This window comes from Podarcis filfolensis (genome assembly GCF_964270895.1).
Source record: "Podarcis filfolensis genome assembly, chromosome: 15".
Lineage (NCBI taxonomy): Eukaryota > Metazoa > Chordata > Lepidosauria > Squamata > Lacertidae > Podarcis > Podarcis filfolensis.
In genome coordinates, this window is record NC_139618.1 from 22,553,049 (window position 1) to 22,572,439 (window position 19,391).

A 19,391-nucleotide genomic window follows, 5' to 3' on the forward strand; every position below is an offset into this window, starting at 1 on the left:
CTTAACTCTCAGGTGAGCCTTAATTCTTGTCACTCTGGTCAAAGACATGTTGGGTCATGCTGGAACTTTCAGTTCTGCTGAGGCATTGTTTTTCCACAATCAGCTAAAAATGTATTTAAAAAGGTGTTTCCATAAAACACTTATTATCCAGCAATGCCCTTCACCATGACCAAGATCTTTCTATAATATCTACTAACAAGCTGCATTCCAAAAGGACCCCTGCAATGTTAATTAACGCCTTTCTCCTTCCAGATTTGACCTATTTCATTGCTTTCTCTCTACAATTGCTAGGGATTTAATGATGAATTCCTCAATTAATCAACTTCTGCTCCTCCCAAAACGAGGAGAGTTTTCTTTTCTTCTTCCTTTCATAATGAAATTGAAGACTAATCCCATGTTTGTGCTCAACAGGAAGCAATAACATTGACTGAACCTGAAAACATGATTTTTTTTTATATAAGGCACAGTAGCCCTTAAAAGCATCAATAATGCTTTGCTTATCCAACATTCCACACAGTTTATTTATTATTAAAAATTGCTGAAAAATTGCTCCAAAACAACAACAGCAGCAACAACATGAGGATAATGCAGATATACTGGAATGCAAAGTATTTGGAAACAATGTTGTTTTGAGGCTCCATTAAACATGGCTAACAAAAAATGGCATTTCTAGAGAAACAGCTATTATGGATGAAACAAGTGGTCTCCATTCCTACTGAAGTTCAGTAACCTGCCAGACCAGCAAAGGTGAATTTCATAGCAGAACAACTCCAGACGTGAATTTCTCTTGGAATAAAACTGCATAATAATCCAGCTCCAGTTTCAAAGCAAGCTGCAAGCAATACATCTTATTTTGGTTTTTGATATTTTATATTATTATTCTTTTTTTTTAGTTGCTTTAGTCTCTAAAGGTTAATTCAAAGAGATTTTCAGAAGCAAACATTAAAAACAAGAGTATAAATCACCCAAAATGCTCACCGATAATATATATAAAAGAGCAGATCAAACTCAACCTTAACTCCACTGAAAGATAAGCAGAAAATTGAGGTCCAATGGCCTGGGTGGGGGAAAAATAGTTTTTTGTCTGGTATTTAAAAGAGATAGTGATGATGTCAGGCATGTCTCCCTGGAGAGTCACCCCTGAGAAGGCACACAGAGAAGGGCCTCAGATTATGAATGCAGGGCTCAGGCTGATGAGATGCGGTCCCTAAGGTATTCGGGTCCTGAGCCACATAAGGCTTTTTGGGTAAAAACTCTCCATTTGAATTGGGCTCTAAAACTAATGGGTAGCCAGTGCAATCCTAGCCACATTTGGCATTGTATGTTCAGACCGTCTTGCCTGGCTACCAGTCTGGCTACTGTATTGTGCAGCAACTGCAATTTCCGAACTGTCACCAAAGTTGGCACCACGTGTAATGCATTAAAGCAATCTAATATACAGAGGTTACCAGAGCACAGACAACAGAAGTCAGGCTATCCTTGTCCGGATTGCATTATAGATGCCTTTTACGCACATGATATTATAATTTCCCAAGAGGCCGTGCATCTGCAATGCAATGATTTATCTCATTTTATCATATTGTTGTGAGCCTAGCTGGCTTGATCGCTGCTGAATGAGTGGTCAGGACCCCGACAAAAGAACGCAAATGCCTGCAAATGACAGTGGCTTGTCCCCATGAATAGGTGTCTTTGCTTGAGGTGTTGGGGTCTGAGAGGATACTTGACAGATGCCTGTGAGGGAAATGGAAGGATAAAAGGAGACAGGAAGAGAAGCAGATCTAAAGAGCTGAGAGAAACTCACTTGAGCTGGAATCTTCTTCATTGGCGATCACTCATAGCCGAGGAAGATTGTCTTCCATAAACACGGTGTCAGGGAACTGCCATCAGCTCAGAGGCGAGAGGTGGAAGTGCAGTTGTGTTACAGGGAGCCTCCGAAGATCTTGCGAAGTAGTTCTTCTTCTGGCGAGGAGGGATGCCACACCTCCACTGGGAGGGGGTGCAAGGATCAGAAGATGCTAAGGAGAGCCTCAACACCGAGCCTGAGCAAAGCGGAGGAGAGGCGAGTCCCCCTTTGCCAGTGCCTGTTCTGCGCAGTAGTCTTTGGTGCAGAGAGGGGAGGAGAAAGTTTGGGGTCACACGGCTGTTATGCTGGGTAAGGTATAAGGACCGTCCACTCCCAGATTCTGCTAGTGACTGAGCAGACATAGACTTGCGATGCTCTGCACTGTAAATAGTTTGTACAGATAATAAAGCCTGGAAAAGACAGGTTGGCGTCTTGCCTGTTTGCTCCTGAGCAACCACATCAGCACCTGACGCACGGTTTTAACAATGAGTCCGTAAGTGACTGTGGAGGCCAATTCTGGATCCACATGTCCTTCCACAGTGGGGATATAGGTTTCCGGACGGGAGTTGATCATGGTGAGGGTTTGCCAAATGTGTGTTCCTCTTAGCATGTTTCTCCCTTGCGTCCTGAGTTCGAGTGTCTTCAAAGCCCATGACACCTTTGGCAAAGGCTGTTCTCTAATTGGAGTGCTCACAGGCAAGTGTTTCCCAATTGTTGGTGTTTATACTACATATTTTTAAAAATTTGCCTTGAGACAGTCTTTAAACCTCTTTTGTTGACCACTAGTATTACACTTTCCATTTTTAAGTTTGGAATAGAGTAGTTGCTCTGGAAGACGATAATCAGGCATCCACACAACATGACCAGTCCAACAAAGTTGATGTTGAAGAATCATTGCTTCAACACTGGTGATCTTTGCTTCTTCCAGTACACTGGTATTAGTTCACCTGTCTTCCCAAGTGATGTGTAAAAATTTTCAGAGACACCATTGATGGAATCTTTCAAGGAGTTGGAGATGGCATTTAGAAGTGGTCCATGTTTCACAAGTGTACAGCAAAGTTGGTAGTACAATAGCTTTGTAAACAAGCATTTTGGTTTCCCTGCAAATGTCCTGGTCCTCAAACACTCTGCACTTCAATTGGGAGCAAGCTGCACCCGCAGAGCTCAGTAGTGGTGGAAACATTATCTCCTCTTTCTGTCAGTACCACCCTGGAACTGGATGAAAACCAGGAGAAGAGGAGGGCCCTATTGCCAGACCTAATACCCATGGTCCAGCTCTCACCATAAAGACCATAAAGAAGGTTGATCGCCGAAGAATTGATGATTTTGAATTATGGTGCTGGAGGAGACTCTTGAGAGTCCCATGGACCACAAGAAGATCAAACCTATCCATTCTGAAGGAAATCAGCCCTAAGTGCTCACTGAAAGGGCATATTCTGAAGCTGAGGCTCCAATACTTTGGCCACATCATGAGAAGAGAAGGCCCTGATGCTGGGAAAGTTTGAGGGCACTAAGAGAAGGAGACGATAGAGGACGAGATGGTTGGACAGTGTTCTCGAAGCTATGAACATGAGTTTGACCAAACTGCGGGAGGCAGTGGAAGACAGGAGTGCCTGGCATAATCTGGTCCATGGGGTCACGAAGAGTCGGACACGACTAAACGACTAAACAACAACAACAATACCCATGGGGATTAAGAGCAGTCAACAATCACCCTTGCCAGGAAGATACCTCTTTGAAGACACAGATTCAGTAGACCAATGCAACCTCATCAGACCTACACACCAGCCCTAGGGGAGCATCAATATGGCCTAGCTGCCATAGGGTACCAGGAGGAGATGTGGCCTGGTTGCCATGGTGATGAGGATACAACACTCCTCCCAGTGAAGACTGCCTGCCATGTGAGGGACAGAGATGATGGAGCCAATATGAGGAAAGGTTACAGCATTTGGGTCTTTTCAGTTTAGAGGAAAGACAGGCAAGAGACAACATGATAGAAGGTGATAAAATGATGCAGGGGGTGGAGGAAGTGGCTAGAGAAATGTTTTCCTCTCTCTCTCATAACACTAGAACTTGGGGACAGCCAATGAAACCAAATTTTGTAAGATTCAGGATGGACAAAATGAACTACTTCTTAATACAGTACGTACTTAAACTATAAAACTTGCCGGCAGAGTGGGAAGAACTTTCCAATGGTAAGAGCTGTTTGATTTATGATTCTGTGGACAAATCTGTTGATTACAGTTTTCTTCAGTTTCCCCATTTTAAATTCAGTTCTCCATGTTTCTGAAACAGTTTGTGATCCTTTTAAAAGTCCTTATGGAAACACACCAACCTTTTAGTGTACATTTCTTCTAATGTGCACATTTCTGTATGCAATTTTCCTTAATGCAATGCATTTTTTGCATGTTATCTTCACTCATAGGGACATTTTTTTATCCGCTATTTGGTCAGAGAAGTGTCCTACAAGTTTTCACCAAATATTGGCTTCATTTCAGCTTGTTCAAGGGGTGCAGATTAGGGAAGTTGACACTGAAATGTGAAAAGGAACCAAATTCCTTCTCCTGTCCCTGTGAAGAAGTTTCTTTTCTGGTTATTCTGGGGGTAGACTTTGACAGACACACCCTAGGGATCCGCTGAGGTCACAAGGTGCAGATCAGCTGCTGGTGACAAGGCTGCACGACATTCCATTTGCTATACTTTTATCAGCGGGGAGGCTCCCCCTTGCAATTTTTCACAGAAGACATTTTTCCACTACAGACACAAACGACAGACCTTTTGAAATCAATATCATTTGCAAAAAGATGTCAATTTTGATGAAAAATGTTTATTATTTTCCAGCAAGGAATATTCCAAAAGGGACATTTTTGCTGCATACAGGGCTTTTTTTATTTTGTTTTGTTTTTTTGGTTAACTGAAATGACATTTTAGGGCAAAAAGTCAATTATTTATAACTTCTGGGTTACTTAATTTGCGAGAGGTAATTTTTCTTTTTAAAAGTTACCTTGTTCTTCCAATTTATCTATGCTAAGCTCCAATAAACAGATCACTTTAGGTTTCAAGCTCCTTGGAGTAGTGACCTTTATTATTATTTATTATTATTATTATTATTATTATTATTATTATTATTATTGTGAGGGCACTGTATAAAATAAGAACAATAATAAGAAAGAAGCAGTATTTTCTGTGAGTTGCATCCAGCCAGTTCTACTCCAAGTACATCCAGTGAAATTAATGGACCTAATTTAGTCATACCCATTAACTTCAATGGGTCTACTCTGGGTAGAACGACCACTGGATACAACCCTGTGGAACTAAAGTGTTTCCCAGAGTGTTGGCCTTCCTATTATTGTTTCCTCGAATAGCTGATCCTCACTGGTCCTCTTCATCCAGCCAGTCCCTGGCAACTGGGTGACCTGAGTCCAGTCTCTCATTCCCTCTCTCACAGTGAGATTAAAGGAGCTATCCTCAACCTTTGGCCCTCCAGATGTTTTGGACTACAATTCCCATCATCCCTGACCACTGGTCCTGTTAGCTAGGGATCATGGGAGTTGGAGGCCAAAACATCTGGAGGGCTGCAGGTTGGGGGTGCCTGGATTAAAGTGACACACCCTCCATGCTTACTGCCCCCAGCTCCTTGGTTGAAGGGTTGAAGGGCAAGAATGCAACCATGATAAATCAACAACTGCAAAGATCCATGCACATTCGGTTTCGATGGTGCCAGTTGCCTGCTGGGTGCAGGGAGAACAAGCTGGATTCAGTTTCATACAGAAGCACCGAGGGCCCTCTGGCGATTCCCTCACTGTGAGAAGCCAAGTTACAGGGAACCAGGCAGAGGGCCTTCTTGGTAGTGGCACCCACCCTGTGGAACACCCTCCTACCAGATGTCAAAGAGAACAACTACCAGACTTTTAGAAGACATCTGAAGGCAGCCCTGTTTAGGGAAGCTTTTAATGTTTGATAGATTACTGTATTTTAATATTTTGTTGGAAGCCACCCAGCCAGATGGGCAGGTTATAAATAATAAATTATTACAGTCATACCTTGGGTTGAAGTTGCTTCAGGTTGAGCATTTTCGGGTTGTGCTCCGTGGCGACCCGGAAGTAATGCTTTACTTCCGGGTTTTGCCACTTACGCATGCACAGACACTCAAAATGACGTCATGCACATGCACAGACGCGGGTTGTGTTCTGCTCTGGATGTGAACGGGGCTCCGGAACGTATCCCGTTCGCATCCAGAGGTACCACTGTATTATCATCATCATCATCATACTTCCAATAAGTGGTCAGCATTCCTTGAGTTCAGCAATGCCAAGTGCATCTCTTAGGCAATGCACACAGATTCAGTCCAATGAGAGCCAGGCTAAACTCTCTATCTCTATCTCAAAGGGGGGAGAGTGATGTTGCACTCAGGTCCTGCTTGTGGGTTTCCCACAGACATCTAGTTGACCACCGTGAGAACAGGATGCTGGACTAGATGGGCCATTGGCCTGATCCAGCAGTGCTTTTCTGATCAGTCCAGGAGGATTGGGAATACTCCACTGCCTGATCACAATGAAAGCTCAGTAGGTTAGAGCATGCTGCTGATAACACCAAGATTGCAGCTTCGAACCCTATATGGGGCAGCTGCATTGCAGGGGGTTGGCCTAGATGACCCTCAGGGTCCCTTCCAACTCTACAATTCTATGATTCTATGAAATCCCCCTCCTCCAAAAACTGCTTGCTATCCACTCCAGGAGACCTGTCAGGTACTGGATACAGTCCTGCTCTTCCCTCCACATTGCTCCATCACCAGCTTTACACACATATAGGAAAGGTCCAGCACATGGGGAATTCTGCATATGCCCTTTTCTTTATTAGGACGAACGTTTCTAAGCTTCTTCTTCATTTCATTAGCTGCGATTCTTGTTTTTCAGAATGTCTTTTTAAAAAATGTGTTGAAACCTATTTATTGATATCACTTATGGGGTAATTTTAATTACAGTTATATATTTAGAATTTTAATTTGTCAATTTCACTTGTTTCCCAAAACCTGCTGCAACGTTCACTAGCATCCGCCGCCAGCTCTATTTTCTGCTCCCTATCAACCGACAGCCATCACCCTCATCCAGAATTGTCTTTGCAAATGCTTCGAGGCATGACACAGAGGTCACATTTTTTCCTCGGCGTCCGAAATATTTGCTGTCCATCAAAGATTAGGGCTTACACTTACAACTGTGTTGCATTTTCTTTTTAATCTTAATTTGACAAAAACTTAATGCCGAAAACAGTAGCAAGCACAGCTCCAAACTGATTCTGGGCTGTGTGTCTCGCAAACGTGTTTTTCGAAAGCAAAACCACTATCCCTGCCAGTCTCAGACTTACAATCAGGGGCTGCCTATAGGGGCTATTTGAAGATGGCAGTCCTTTGACTGCTGCTTCACATGCACATCTAGCGAGGTAGGGGTGGGGAAAAGATTTGATTCAGTTTGCATTTAAATGCAAACCTCCCTGATTCACACTTCCTGAAGCAATAGGAGAACTGAAACACAGCCCTCCTTTGAAATCCACACTCCTTCGAATTTTGCAATGCAGTTCAGCAGCCAAGGTATGTGCATAAAAATTCATACGCTGAGGTAAAGTGTGCACATGAAAATACATATATTAGTGAAAATAACATGCAAAGCTGCATTACTGCAAGGGAAACTGATTCACTAAAATGTGTATATTGGGCAAACTTGCATACCAACAAATATATTAGGAGAAAATTGCATTAGTACACAAACGAACTTTTACAATGACTTCTTTAAAAATTGCAAACTGGTGTGGAAATGTGGATAATTTAAGACTGGGAAAACGAGAAGCTGAAATGGCAGGCTCACCCATCCCTAGTTGCAGAAAGGACAAAGCAAAACCCTAGTGTTGGAGAAAGAGAAAAGGGAGCCATCCAGAATGAAGTCAAAGCAGGTGAGAATTTTTTTGCTCCCTCTCTCATAAAATTAGAAACCCAATGGAGTTTATTGCATTTATATCCTCCCTTCTTTCTCCACAGAGCTCAAGGTGGCATACACGATTCTCCCCCTCATTTAATCCCTACAACAACCTTGTGAGGTAGCTTAGGCTGAGAGGTAGTGACTGGCCCAAGATCACCCAGAGAGCTTCATTGTGGGAAACAGGACCCTGAACTACCTAGGCCCTTGGTTTGACCCTGCAGGGCGCTGACGTCCAAGGGGCAAGGATTTTGTTGGGTAAGGAGCCAGGTATTAAAGCAGACAGTGCTACAGCTACCACTAAGCATGCCTGCCAAAGGAAGCAGGAGTGCAGCAAAGTTGGCCTGATGAAACATTGGCATTGTCTGGGGTGGGTGGGTGGGACGATGAGCTAAGGAAAACCTCTGCAGACTGCAATAAACACCCCAAGCAGAGACAGAGTTTGGAGGCGCTTAATGTTTAGCCCGGGGCACTGAAGTGCCTACAGCGATCCCAGATCCCTGCCCTCAACTGCTTAGTTTATAAAAATTCATATGGTTTCTATTTTCTGCTTGACGATGAATTTTAATCACATCAGGACTGCACAGGGGCACGCCGTGCCATACCCGGTTGATTATAATTAGACAAGTGAGCGAGACAGAGAACACATGTCTGGCTTACACAGAAACACACTTGTATCGCTGTCACCTTGTTCTCGTTCCCCACGCCCCACCCCTTTCCTTGGCTCCTCTGATGCCCCCCCTTGTGCTTCGCCATTAACCTAAATGAGGATTTCTCTTCGCAGAGACCCTCCCGGAACGGCTTCCCCGCCCTGCCAATCACAGCAGGGCCCTCTCCTCCAAAAGGATGCATCTCCAGTCTGGTGGCGTTTGCCACAACAAGCAATAAATAACAACCAGGATGCATCCAAGGGTTGTTTGTAGCAAAGGCAGCAGCTTGTGCTTCAGCTAATTAAGTGACATGGCACTTGACAAAGCTGGTTTCTCGGCCCAGCTCTCTCTTTTCCCCCAAGATGAGTAATGGGAAGCAGGTAAATTGTAGCCGCTTTTCTGAGTCTCCTCCAAAGTGTCCTCCTCCCGGCTCCTCTGGGGTGGGAATGGCCAGGGGGCCCAGCCGCTGACGTCTCCTCCTGAGATGACGCGCGAAAAAGACATCTCTGAGCACGGCTGGGAGCTCGCCGGCAAAGGGCGATAATACAAATGTATCAGAATAAAAGGGTGCGCTGTCACAACGCCCTGGACATGCACTGGCTGGTGAGAGGATGTGTTTCACTTTTGGGGAAAAGAGCGAGAGGAGGAGAGCGTAAGGTCAATGGAAATAAAAGTAAAAATGAGCAAGCCCCCATTAAACTGAAGTGTGTTTTTCTCAGGTTAGCCTCATCCTCCCTGAAAGCTGAAACCCACAGAGGATTGAGGTTTGGCTAGCCTTTCCTGAAAATATAAGTGGAGCTCTGCTGAATAGGTCCACTTAAGCCACATTTACACGATAGGTTGAAGCACTATGACACCACTTTAAAGCGTCATGGATTCCCGCAAAGGATTCTGGGAGTTTTAGTTCCGTTTGGAGATCCCATACTCCCCTCCCAAAATTGCAGTTCTCAGGGTGGTTTAATAACCAAACCCTCTTCACAGAGAACTGTAGCATTGTGAGGGGAATATGGGTCCCCTACCAATTCTCAGCACCCTCCACAAACTACAGATCCCAGAATTCTTTTTTTGGGGGGGCATGACTGTTTAAGGGATGCGGGTGGCGCTGTGGGTTAAAGCACAGAGCCTAGGACTTGCCGATCAGAAGGTCAGCGGTTCGAATCCCCGCGACGGGGTGAGCTCCCGTTGCTCGGTGCCTGCTCCTGCCAACCTAGCAGTTCGAAAGCACATAAAAGTGCAAGTAGATAAATAGGTACAGCTCCGGCGGGAAGGTAAACGGCGTTTCCGTGCGCTGCTCTGGTTCACCAGAAGTGGCTTAGTCATGCTGGCCACATGACCCGGAAGCTGTACGCCGGCTCCCTTGGCCAATAAAGCGAGATGAGTGCCGCAACCCCAGAGTCGGTCACGACTGGACCTAATGGTCAGGGGTTCCTTTACCTTTATGACTGTTTAAAGCTGCGCCAGAGTGCTTTAAGTTATGCTGTGAATGTGGCCTAAGTTACCCATTCTGACAAAGGTCAGCCAGGTCTCTCTGGGACCGCACAAGCTGGTCATGAAAGTGATAGCCTCACCTGTCACTCCTGGACCCTGGGGTCTCACCCAATCCATAGTGGATCTACTCTGGCCACAGTGTGATATCATGGTGTTTGCTGCAGCACCTTCTTACTTACCCCTTCCTGCATCATGCTGCATATCAAGGCAAGATGGGGCAGAGGGAAGGACCATAGTAGAGTGATTGAGTGTTGGTTTGTCTGCAGAAGGTCCCAGGTTCAATCCCTGACATCTCTGGGCACAGCCAGCGAAGGCTCCCTCCCTAAATCCCTGGAGAGCTGTTGCCAGTCAGGGTAGAAAATACTGAGTCAGATGGAGCAAGAATCTGGGCTCACTGTGAGGCAACTTCTGGTATTCCTAAGGTGCTCTGGTGAATGCAGAGATCAAAGCTGTGGACAATGCCAAATATACTAGAGGAAGCATTTATTATTTGCAGTACGCTGCTGTTCTGGAGCAGTGCTGGACAAGTGCTGGGCAAGTCCACCCATCACTATCCTGTCTGCTCAAATGTGTGCTTGTTTGGCTTTGTGCAGATTTTAAATACTGCTACAATTGTTGACTGATGGTACAACTTAAGCCAAGGGGGAAAGGGCAAGGAACATATGCCTGAAGTGACAAGCGATTAAGCTATCCCCCAAATAAAACACCTGCAAATTTGATGTTGGCAGCTCGGAAGCATTTACACCTCTCTGGAATGTGGGATTTCCTCTAGGCAACTTTGCGTCTGAGTGGCACCTTGCCTTCATCCCAAGCTAATACTGGGACTCTTGGCTGCGGGGAACAATATTGAGCCTTGCCCTGCTTTGCACCTCGTCTTCTCCCTTCTCAGGGTCCTCTGTGCCATCTTTCTAGCCTGGAGGTCCTCAGACTGTGGCCCACAAATGAGCTTGAGTCAGGTGGCCTGCAGCGTGTCTGTCGATTTGTGATTGAAGATGGGAGATGGCACATCCGTTGCCCTAGATACTCGCATTGATTTTTAGTTACATCTTTTTTGCTGCAATTATTTTTATTGGCATTAATCTGAGGAATGTTCCCTCCTCCCAAAATGAGGGAAAAACTGAACCGACGTTTTCTAAGCAAGGATCTCTTTTGCCACAGAAGTTTATTTTGCAGCCCAACCGGAACGAAAGAGAGGAATATTCCCTCCCCCCACTGGACTTTCAAGACTAGCTCAGTGTTCGCCACTTGAAGTCTTTTATTCCATTCTAATTAGCAAGCCATATGATTCACTGCCTCTCTTTTTCATGTCCTTACCCTCATAAAAACCTTATGAAGTGTGTATGTAATTAACCCTGCACTGTGGCAGCCCCACATCAAATTGTTTTCGCCTCAATTTTTGTTCACTTGGAATTTCTCTTTCAGGGAAGAAGAAGAAAATAAGATCACAACATCCATATTTGGGGTTTCATCTCAATGTTGTGAGAGTTCGCCAGAAAGAGAATTGGATGAGCCAAGCATGAGTTGCTCAACAGAAGGTTCCGTATCACATTCAGTCATTTATCATGTGGCCAAGCATGAGTGGCACCAGAGATGGGGGAGAAGTGCCCCCCCCAAACAGTGAGCCACCCCCTCACTTGCCCTCCTCCATTGCTGGACTCCTGTCTTTAACATATACTGCAATTTTTCTTTCAAAGAGTTTAATATGAGGGACACAGTTCCCCCAGCTAGAAATATACTTTGCCCCTTCTGTGAGTCCCCAGAGTTCCCCCCCCTGATGTCACCACATAATGGTTCATCAGGACGTTCACACGAGACCAGAGGAAACTATTCTTCCTACAGCCCATAATTAATGTATGTATTTTGCTATGTTTTTCTATGATCTGGTGATGGCTTAGATGGATATATATATATATATATATATATATATATATATATATATATATAAAATTCAGTGGTATATAAATGCCCTAAGTAAATTCATTCTTCAAGGATAAGCATTGGCTATTAACCAGGATAAGTAAATGGAACTTCCTTATACAGAGTCATTATACCTGTGAATATGAGATGCTGAGAGACAGGTAAGAAAACTGCTACTGCCAGGTCTGCATGTGAGCTTTGAGAGGCTTCTGACTGGCTGCTTGGCTGACCCTTTAAATCCCCCCCCCCCGAATAACAAAGTCAACAATTAAACACAAGGTGGACCAACGAAGCCACAAGTGGAAGACTATACCCCACAAGTTGTAGGGGGGAATCAATCCAAAAAGGTCCATATCAGAGATTTGAACTTAGGAGTCCCCAAAACACTAAACTCTTGGGCATGGCTTTCTGGTTCCCAGGTGTGAGGTGTCTGAGGAATGTTCCTGACATATTCAGCATGGAGAGATACAGTTGTCTATATTTACAATGGATATGTTCCATCCATACAGCATTGGAGTCTAGCGCTGTTGCCTGAATGCCAGTCTTTCAGCCATGGCTATATGCCCCAGCCATCATGTCCAATTCTTAAGAGCAACGATAGTCCTCTGAATTGGGACATGAGTGCGTTTCATTGCCAGTTGAACAGTGTGTATGTGGTATAATGGAACCAAGATTGAGGACTGTTCCAGAGAGGGCCACATTTTTGAATTCAGAAACTTTGCAACAGAAAAAAAACAATTACATAGCAATATACACTGCACTGAAATGAATCTACAATCCTACTTTGTAATGTTTTCTATTTGTGGATAATTTCTTCCTCAGTCCTTTGACTGAACTATTTGCAGATCTTCTCTCTAATGCATGAATCTGAGAACTAAAGTCAAACAGGATTGCTTCTATTGTTTGACTATGAATCAGGCACTGGGATGTACAAGCTATTTTTCAGCATTTTGCAATTTCCTTCCTAGCAGCAGTCAACAGGAGTCCAACAACATCCCCCTTGTCTCCCCCTTCCCAAATATTTAACAGTGCCAGTGCCGGAAACAATGTCAGATCCAGCTTAGTAACCTTTTTTTCACTTACTGGAAAATTAACTCCCTGTATTTAAATATCTTGTCTCAGTGCCAACACAGATCAATGCTAATCACAGCCCCTCCAACACTGTTTGTTCCCCTGCAACTGTTAGAACCTCTGAGGTGTCATTTGGCCAGGGGTCAATGGTCAGGTGCCATTTAAGCACTAAATGGTCCCTTGATCATCTTTAGCAGTTCTTATGTTCTTGCCCATTGAACACCAGATCCCCATAACTGACAAACACAAATCCAATTCTTGGAGTGATTTTGAGGATTGCAGGAACGTATCCAAAACAATCACAATGGATCGTTTGACTTTTATCCACTCCTCATTTTTTTTCAGCTCATGCTTCACCTTTTCACATGCCTTCTCCTGATCCTCACAATCACAAACAATGGCTAAATAATTTGTTTCCAGCAAAAGGCAAGGTGAAAGCACTTATCGCTACAAAAAATCCATGGCTACCACTTGTTCAGAGCATTGCCATTTCTTTCTTCCCCCCTTTTGTTTGAAGACATCACACTTTCCTTTATGACTGTTCCCTCTCGCTTCCTTGAAGAATAGCTGCAAACCTGTTTATCTATATAAAAATCTACACTGACAGCCCAAGGCATCAGCAAACACTCCAGCGTCGCTTGGCAGCAATAGAAAGCTGGCGGGCCAGCTGGTTTCTTTATAGCTTTTCATGAGAAAGGGCTTCTACTGGGTGAGGTTCCCTTTAAGATGTTACACCAACTCAGTACCATCAGAAGATAAAAAGAGCCTGGTTGGATCAGACCAAAAGTCTATCTCAGGAGCTGAGAATCTCAGGCCCAAGAGCTGAATGCGGCCCTCCAGGGCTCTCATTTCTGGCCCCTGGAACACTCCCAGATTATGTCTCTAGCTCTACAGCATACCCTGAGTGTGTTTGCCTGGTTGGCATGCATTCTTGAACTTTGATCATGCCTCTTGCTTGTACGGACAGAGGGTACAAAGGGTGGTGTGAGCATGTTACATCAATTGACTTAGACTTTCTGATGTTTAATAAAGAAAGGCAGGAGGCAGTACTAGAATAACAAGCACTTCTGTACATTAGGGAGAAACCAACTTGGTTTCGAATGCTTTTCAACCTACTGTTTCTTACTCAGCTTGGCTGGACCTATTTTGTTCAGAGACCTCACAGAACGTGTATAATTCATTTTGTTCAGCCAAGTATTGGCCTCTCGCATCTAAGAGCTGGAGTGTGATGTACACATTAAGGCCACCTTCACACCATGTATATTTAAAGCACTCTGATATCATTTAACAGGAACAGCTCCCCCCCAGGAATTCTGAGAGTTGAAGTTTATGAAGGATGCCATTCTGAGATTCGCAGCAACTCGTATTCAGAAGCATGCTTCTGTCAATGGATATAGAGCATTGTCCTCCATGAATTGTCCTCCATGAATTTGTCCAATCCTCTTCTAAAGCTATCCAAGTTGGTGGCCATCACTGCCAGTTGAGTTACTCTCTCAGAACTGAAACAATGTCAGTAGCCTCATGCCATGTATTATGATAATTATTTTTGTTGTTATTATGATACACATCTGTCCTGACTTCCTGTCAGGGAAAATGCCCAAAGCACAAAACAAAACAAAACAAAACACACCAATAAAACATATAAAGGATACCATAAAATTAGTAATAAACAGCAAGCATAAACGCAAGTACCCGTTTTTATGTTGCAGATGGGATATTTCACATCTGACTGATTTCCCACCAAAAATATCTCAGTACACAAAGGTAACTAGAATGCCTGGCAAGAGAGGCTCATCTAGAGTCCTTGTTCCTGACACTTTTTGATCTGCAAGGAAGATTTCTTTTGGGGAAAAGCTTTCAACATGAACAATCTCTGCATTCGCAGCCCTGAAGGTCATTCCATGCAATTCTGCTACACATGCAAATAAGCTCTCATTCATTAGTGTTAACCAACTCACCCGAGCAATCAACTCCCCCACCATGCCAGTCCAGCTTCCATTAGCCTCGGGGACGCCGTACACTCCGTCACCAACCAGCTGGATCTTGTAGTTGAAGTGCAGGATCGCGGCCAGTTCTGCCAGCATGTCCATGCAGAAGCCTTCATATTGGTCGTTCCCTTCCAGCTCTTGGTGGTTTCCCTTGAGCATTAAGTAAGGGTTTTCCTGCATCGAAACTGGGCAGCTGTCATTCCCATCTTAGTCATGGAGTCGCAACAGCACTAGATTTAGCACAAATCGGAAAGCAGGGGCAGGTGATGTGATGGACTCCCCTGGGAATCACCAGGAAGGAAACAGTCTCTGGGAAAAGATTCTCCAGACTCTCTCCTCTTCCTTTCAAGCTCATCTGGGATGCAGCAATGGCAAACTAGATCCAAACTGGGAGATTCCGCACCCCCCTCCAGTCCCTCATGATTGGTGGACTGAAAACTATTTCATTCTGTTTAAGTGGCATCCATATCAGAAAATGGATGAGTAAGGGAAGCTTTGTCCCACTCCACCCACCAGTTGATTAACTTGGCAAGTATAGGGTGGAAGCCAGATGTGGCCTGTGGGCTGCCAGTTCCCTGAGTACAGTCTACTGGGAAGACAGTAGCCCTCTTCAACCAAGTGCCCTCCAGATGTTTTAGATGAGAACTCCCATTATCCCTGTCCATTGACCATACTGGTTGGAACTGATGGGAGCTAGAGCCCAAAACATCTGGAGGGAATCAAGTTGGCATAGCCATCCCTGGAGTCTTTCAACTGGAAAATATTCAGTTAGAGCACAAAGTCTCTCTGAGTCTGGGGTTGAGAAGAATATGGACAAAATATAGACCATAGATGGAGACTTCAAGTATTCCAGGAGATAAAGAATAGCTTAAGAAAACCAGAAAGCATTTGGCCATGGTGGAAGATGAGCAATGCAAGGAGTTATGAAAATGAGCACTTGCAAATATAAGCCTAGGTGACTCAAACTGTACCCATCTTAACCACCACAATAAGTTTTACATAGTCAGAAGAGGTGACCTATCCTCTCCATAGCCCAACTAGGTCTGTAAGCAAACTGGCATGTGGAGAGAGAAATTTAAAATTGTGATGCATGCTCTCATTCTAACCCTCTCCCCAGCCACTTCTGAACTCATCAAATATAGTTTCCATGTGATGTGTACCAATGTGAGTTTAATTGAGATGTCATAAATGATTTCTGGTGCTGCAGTTGGTGATTTGACCATCCGTTTCTTCAGGGACTCAGCGTGCGACTCTTTTCATGGAATGGATGGGCATGTGGAATGGAAGGTTTGTATCTGGAGGTTGCCCCTGAGATGCCAGAGCAGAAAAGGAGGTCACCAAGACCCTCCACGCTTACCAGGATGGTGGTGACAATGAGCGTGGTGTTGAAGAGGCTCTCTGACACATTGGAAGAGAAGATCTGGTTATCCATGGTAAGGCCTTTGGTAACATGCCAGTGACCGATCTGTAGGAAAAAAACAGCAGAGTCATTGACACTGACAGTGGGAATTGCTGACATGTGGCTGCACTGACTGATAACAACTGGGCCACACCAAAATCATGTCAGAGAGAGAAAAAGGAAGAGAAAGAGAAAGAGAGAGAAATGAAGTACGCTTTGGCTTTGGCAAACCCAATGAGGATCTGGGGAGGGGGTGAGCTAGTCTTGTCATGGGCCTGATTCCAAGGGGTCCACAGTAGGAGGAAGTGATGCTTAAAAACTCTTTATGAGCAGGATGCTGCATAGTGTCTGGGAGGCAGGTGACTTCAGGGCGAAAGTCCCCACAGACTAGAGGTTGACACTATTAGTTCCTTCATTGAGAGCCACTGTAGCAGATTATCTCAACATGAAAACAAATATATATTTATCCCCTCCACTGCTCTGTTGCACCAGAACGAAATGCTTTGGAGCAAAAGCACATTCTCTATGGTGCTCTTAGCCACTAATGACCCTGATGTCTCATCCTCTATTGTTGCTGCCTCAAGATTAATTAACCCTTTCCAAATGACACCGTTCAAGCTAATCAACCCAACTATCCAACAAGGAGTATAATCTGCCCCATCTAAGCTTCCATGCTATTCTTATTAAAACTAATTTACACTCTCCAGCGGCAATGGAATGGGGCCATAAATCCTCCTTGACACACTAGAAGTCTAGCTCTCCCCTTTGTGCAGCAGAAATATCACAAGATCAAGGAGATATTTGGGGTCCTGAGCTCCCAGCTTTTCCAGTCTGGATGGGAGTCACTCACTTTCAAGATGGATTTTTCTCCTACTGTGAATGCTGATCTTGTCTTCCCGCTGACCCAACTTTTTGGCAGGTCCCTAAGTAAGTACTCTAGTCAATCCAGGTAAACTGCTGAAGGGCTGAATTTGCTAGAGAAAGGCAAAATGCAGCTCAGCTCTTCTGCAAGTTTTGGTTGGGAGGTATGATAACTTTATTAAATCTTTGCCCCTGTATATCTCATATCTAAGGTCTTCCAAAAAACTGGAAGCACGTGAAGTGGAGGTTAGAACTTCCATTGCCCACAGGTCTTTTTTTGGACACTTCTTGTGTCTTGGAAACTGACCTCCAATTATCTTGATGCATTTATGCTTCTGACACAATGCACACAGATACTGGTAAAATCTTAATGCTCAGATGTTGGGTAAGTTTGGAGTTTCCAAACCACTGCACAGGTTTTTTAAGAGTTGATGGAGAGGACTCTGGATCCTTGTTCCCCCACCCACCCAGAGAAATGCTGTTAACCCATCATCTTACAAAGACTGCCAATTGTGTGTGTGTGTGTGTGTGTGTGTGTGTGTGTGTGTGTGTGTAAGCTTGCTAAGGTCTCCAACCTCAAGATCTGAAGCAGCATTTTTTTGTCCTTTGGCTACCAGCACCTGACAGTTCCCAAACCAGGTCAAAACAGAGATACCATTTTTTTTGGGGGGGGGATATTATCATGTCCTCTTATTATCAGTATTTATGATGTGGGAAAAGCTGAGCCCTTGGCTCACTTCCAGTGTCATCACCTAAGAACCTAAGATCCTGCTGAATCAGGGCAATGGCCCATCTAGTCCAGTCACACAGTGGCCTACCAGATGTTGGGAGAATGTGAGACTCTTAATATCAGGGTCATGGGTTTGAGACCCACGTTGGCCAGAAAATTCCTGCAGTGCAGGTGGTTGGTCTATGTCAGATGTGGATGGTGGTTGCTCGTGAGTAACCACCCAGGACTCCGACCTGTCTTTTACAGGTTTTATTTGGTGCAAACTATTTACAGTGCATAACCACAAAGTTCATGTCTGTCTTAGTCACTTGCAGAATCCGGGAGTGGCCCTTTCCGGCTTCTCCCCCAACATAAGAACTTTGGCACCCCAAGCCTCTGCCTCCCCTCCTTGTGTTTCATCCCTCTGCACAAGGTGGACGACGGAAGTGGTGTGTGTGCCTCCTGGCCAGCTGGGCAAGGTAAGGCACTTGGGCTCTCAGCAGCATTTTCAAGCCCTCTCCTCACTTGGCTGGCCCCTTCCCTCTCTGCTCCACTGGAGGTTGTGGCTTTCCCCACCACTGGACGAGGAGCTGCTCCTCAGAAGCATTGGAGGCTCTCTGTATTCCCCTGCCTCCCTCCCCTGTTCTGATGGCAGTCCCCTGACAGTCCAGATGGCCCTTGTGGTTCCTTCCAGTTCTATGATTCCATGTCTGTAGGAAACCCTCAAGCAGGATTTGAGCACAAGAACACCCTCCCCTCCTGTGGTTTCCACTAACTGTCTTTTGGAAGGTTTACTGCCTCTGAATGTAGAGGCAGAGGATAGCCATTATGGTTAGTAGCCATCCCTAGCCTTCTCCTCCATGAATTGGTCTCACTCTCTTTTAAAGCCACCCAAGTTGGTGGCTACCCCTGCCTGCTGTGGGAGCAAGTTCCACAGTTTAACTCTATGCCCCATGTGAAGAAGGACTTTCTTTTATCACTATCTCCATGCAATACATAATTTTATAAACATCTATCATGTCACCCCGACTCGCTTTTTCTCTAAACTAAAAAGTCCCAAATACCGCAAGCTTTCTTCAGAGCAGAGCTGCTCCATCCTCTTGATAACGTGTTGTTTAGCACTCCTCTGAAAGTATGCTAACTCATCAAAGCCTCATCACCCCCTTGTGGGACGGCGAGGGCTTGCATTCCCTGGCAGATGGAGAAAGGACTTGCCCCTGGGACGCAACCGTTGGAGCAATAAAAGAATAGACTGCAAGCGGTCCTGGCATCTCTTCAAAACTAGAAACTTGTCCTGCACCAACTGAATATCGGCTTGGATTGGCTGGTGCAAATCTCCTGACACAAATGCTCTTTAGCTGCTTGAAATCCCACTTCAGTTTAATGCAATAATCAGTTTAAGTGGAATTTAAACTGGTTTAAGTGAGCATGTAATAGAAGTGTGGTCTGGTATAACTAGATTGGTATTGGCTACATGGGAGCAACATTTTCAGATA

The 19,391-nt window shown here is 44.7% G+C and overlaps 1 protein-coding gene across 4 annotated transcripts in view; it reads right to left on the bottom strand.

The window, feature by feature from the left end:
- The window catches only part of GRIK4 (glutamate ionotropic receptor kainate type subunit 4), a 457,517-nt gene that overhangs the window by 57,203 nt on the left and 380,923 nt on the right, over positions 1 to 19,391 (bottom strand). For 3 of the 4 annotated variants that reach the window (XM_083588423.1, XM_083588424.1, XM_083588426.1), the window contains exons 11-12: positions 16,284 to 16,391; positions 14,897 to 15,100 (exon numbers count right to left, since the gene is read on the bottom strand). In XM_083588423.1, the coding sequence (XP_083444549.1) occupies positions 14,897 to 15,100; positions 16,284 to 16,391 (312 nt within the window). The remainder of the gene's footprint in view (positions 1 to 14,896; positions 15,101 to 16,283; positions 16,392 to 19,391) is intronic. The other variant, XM_083588425.1, reaches the window with a different exon arrangement.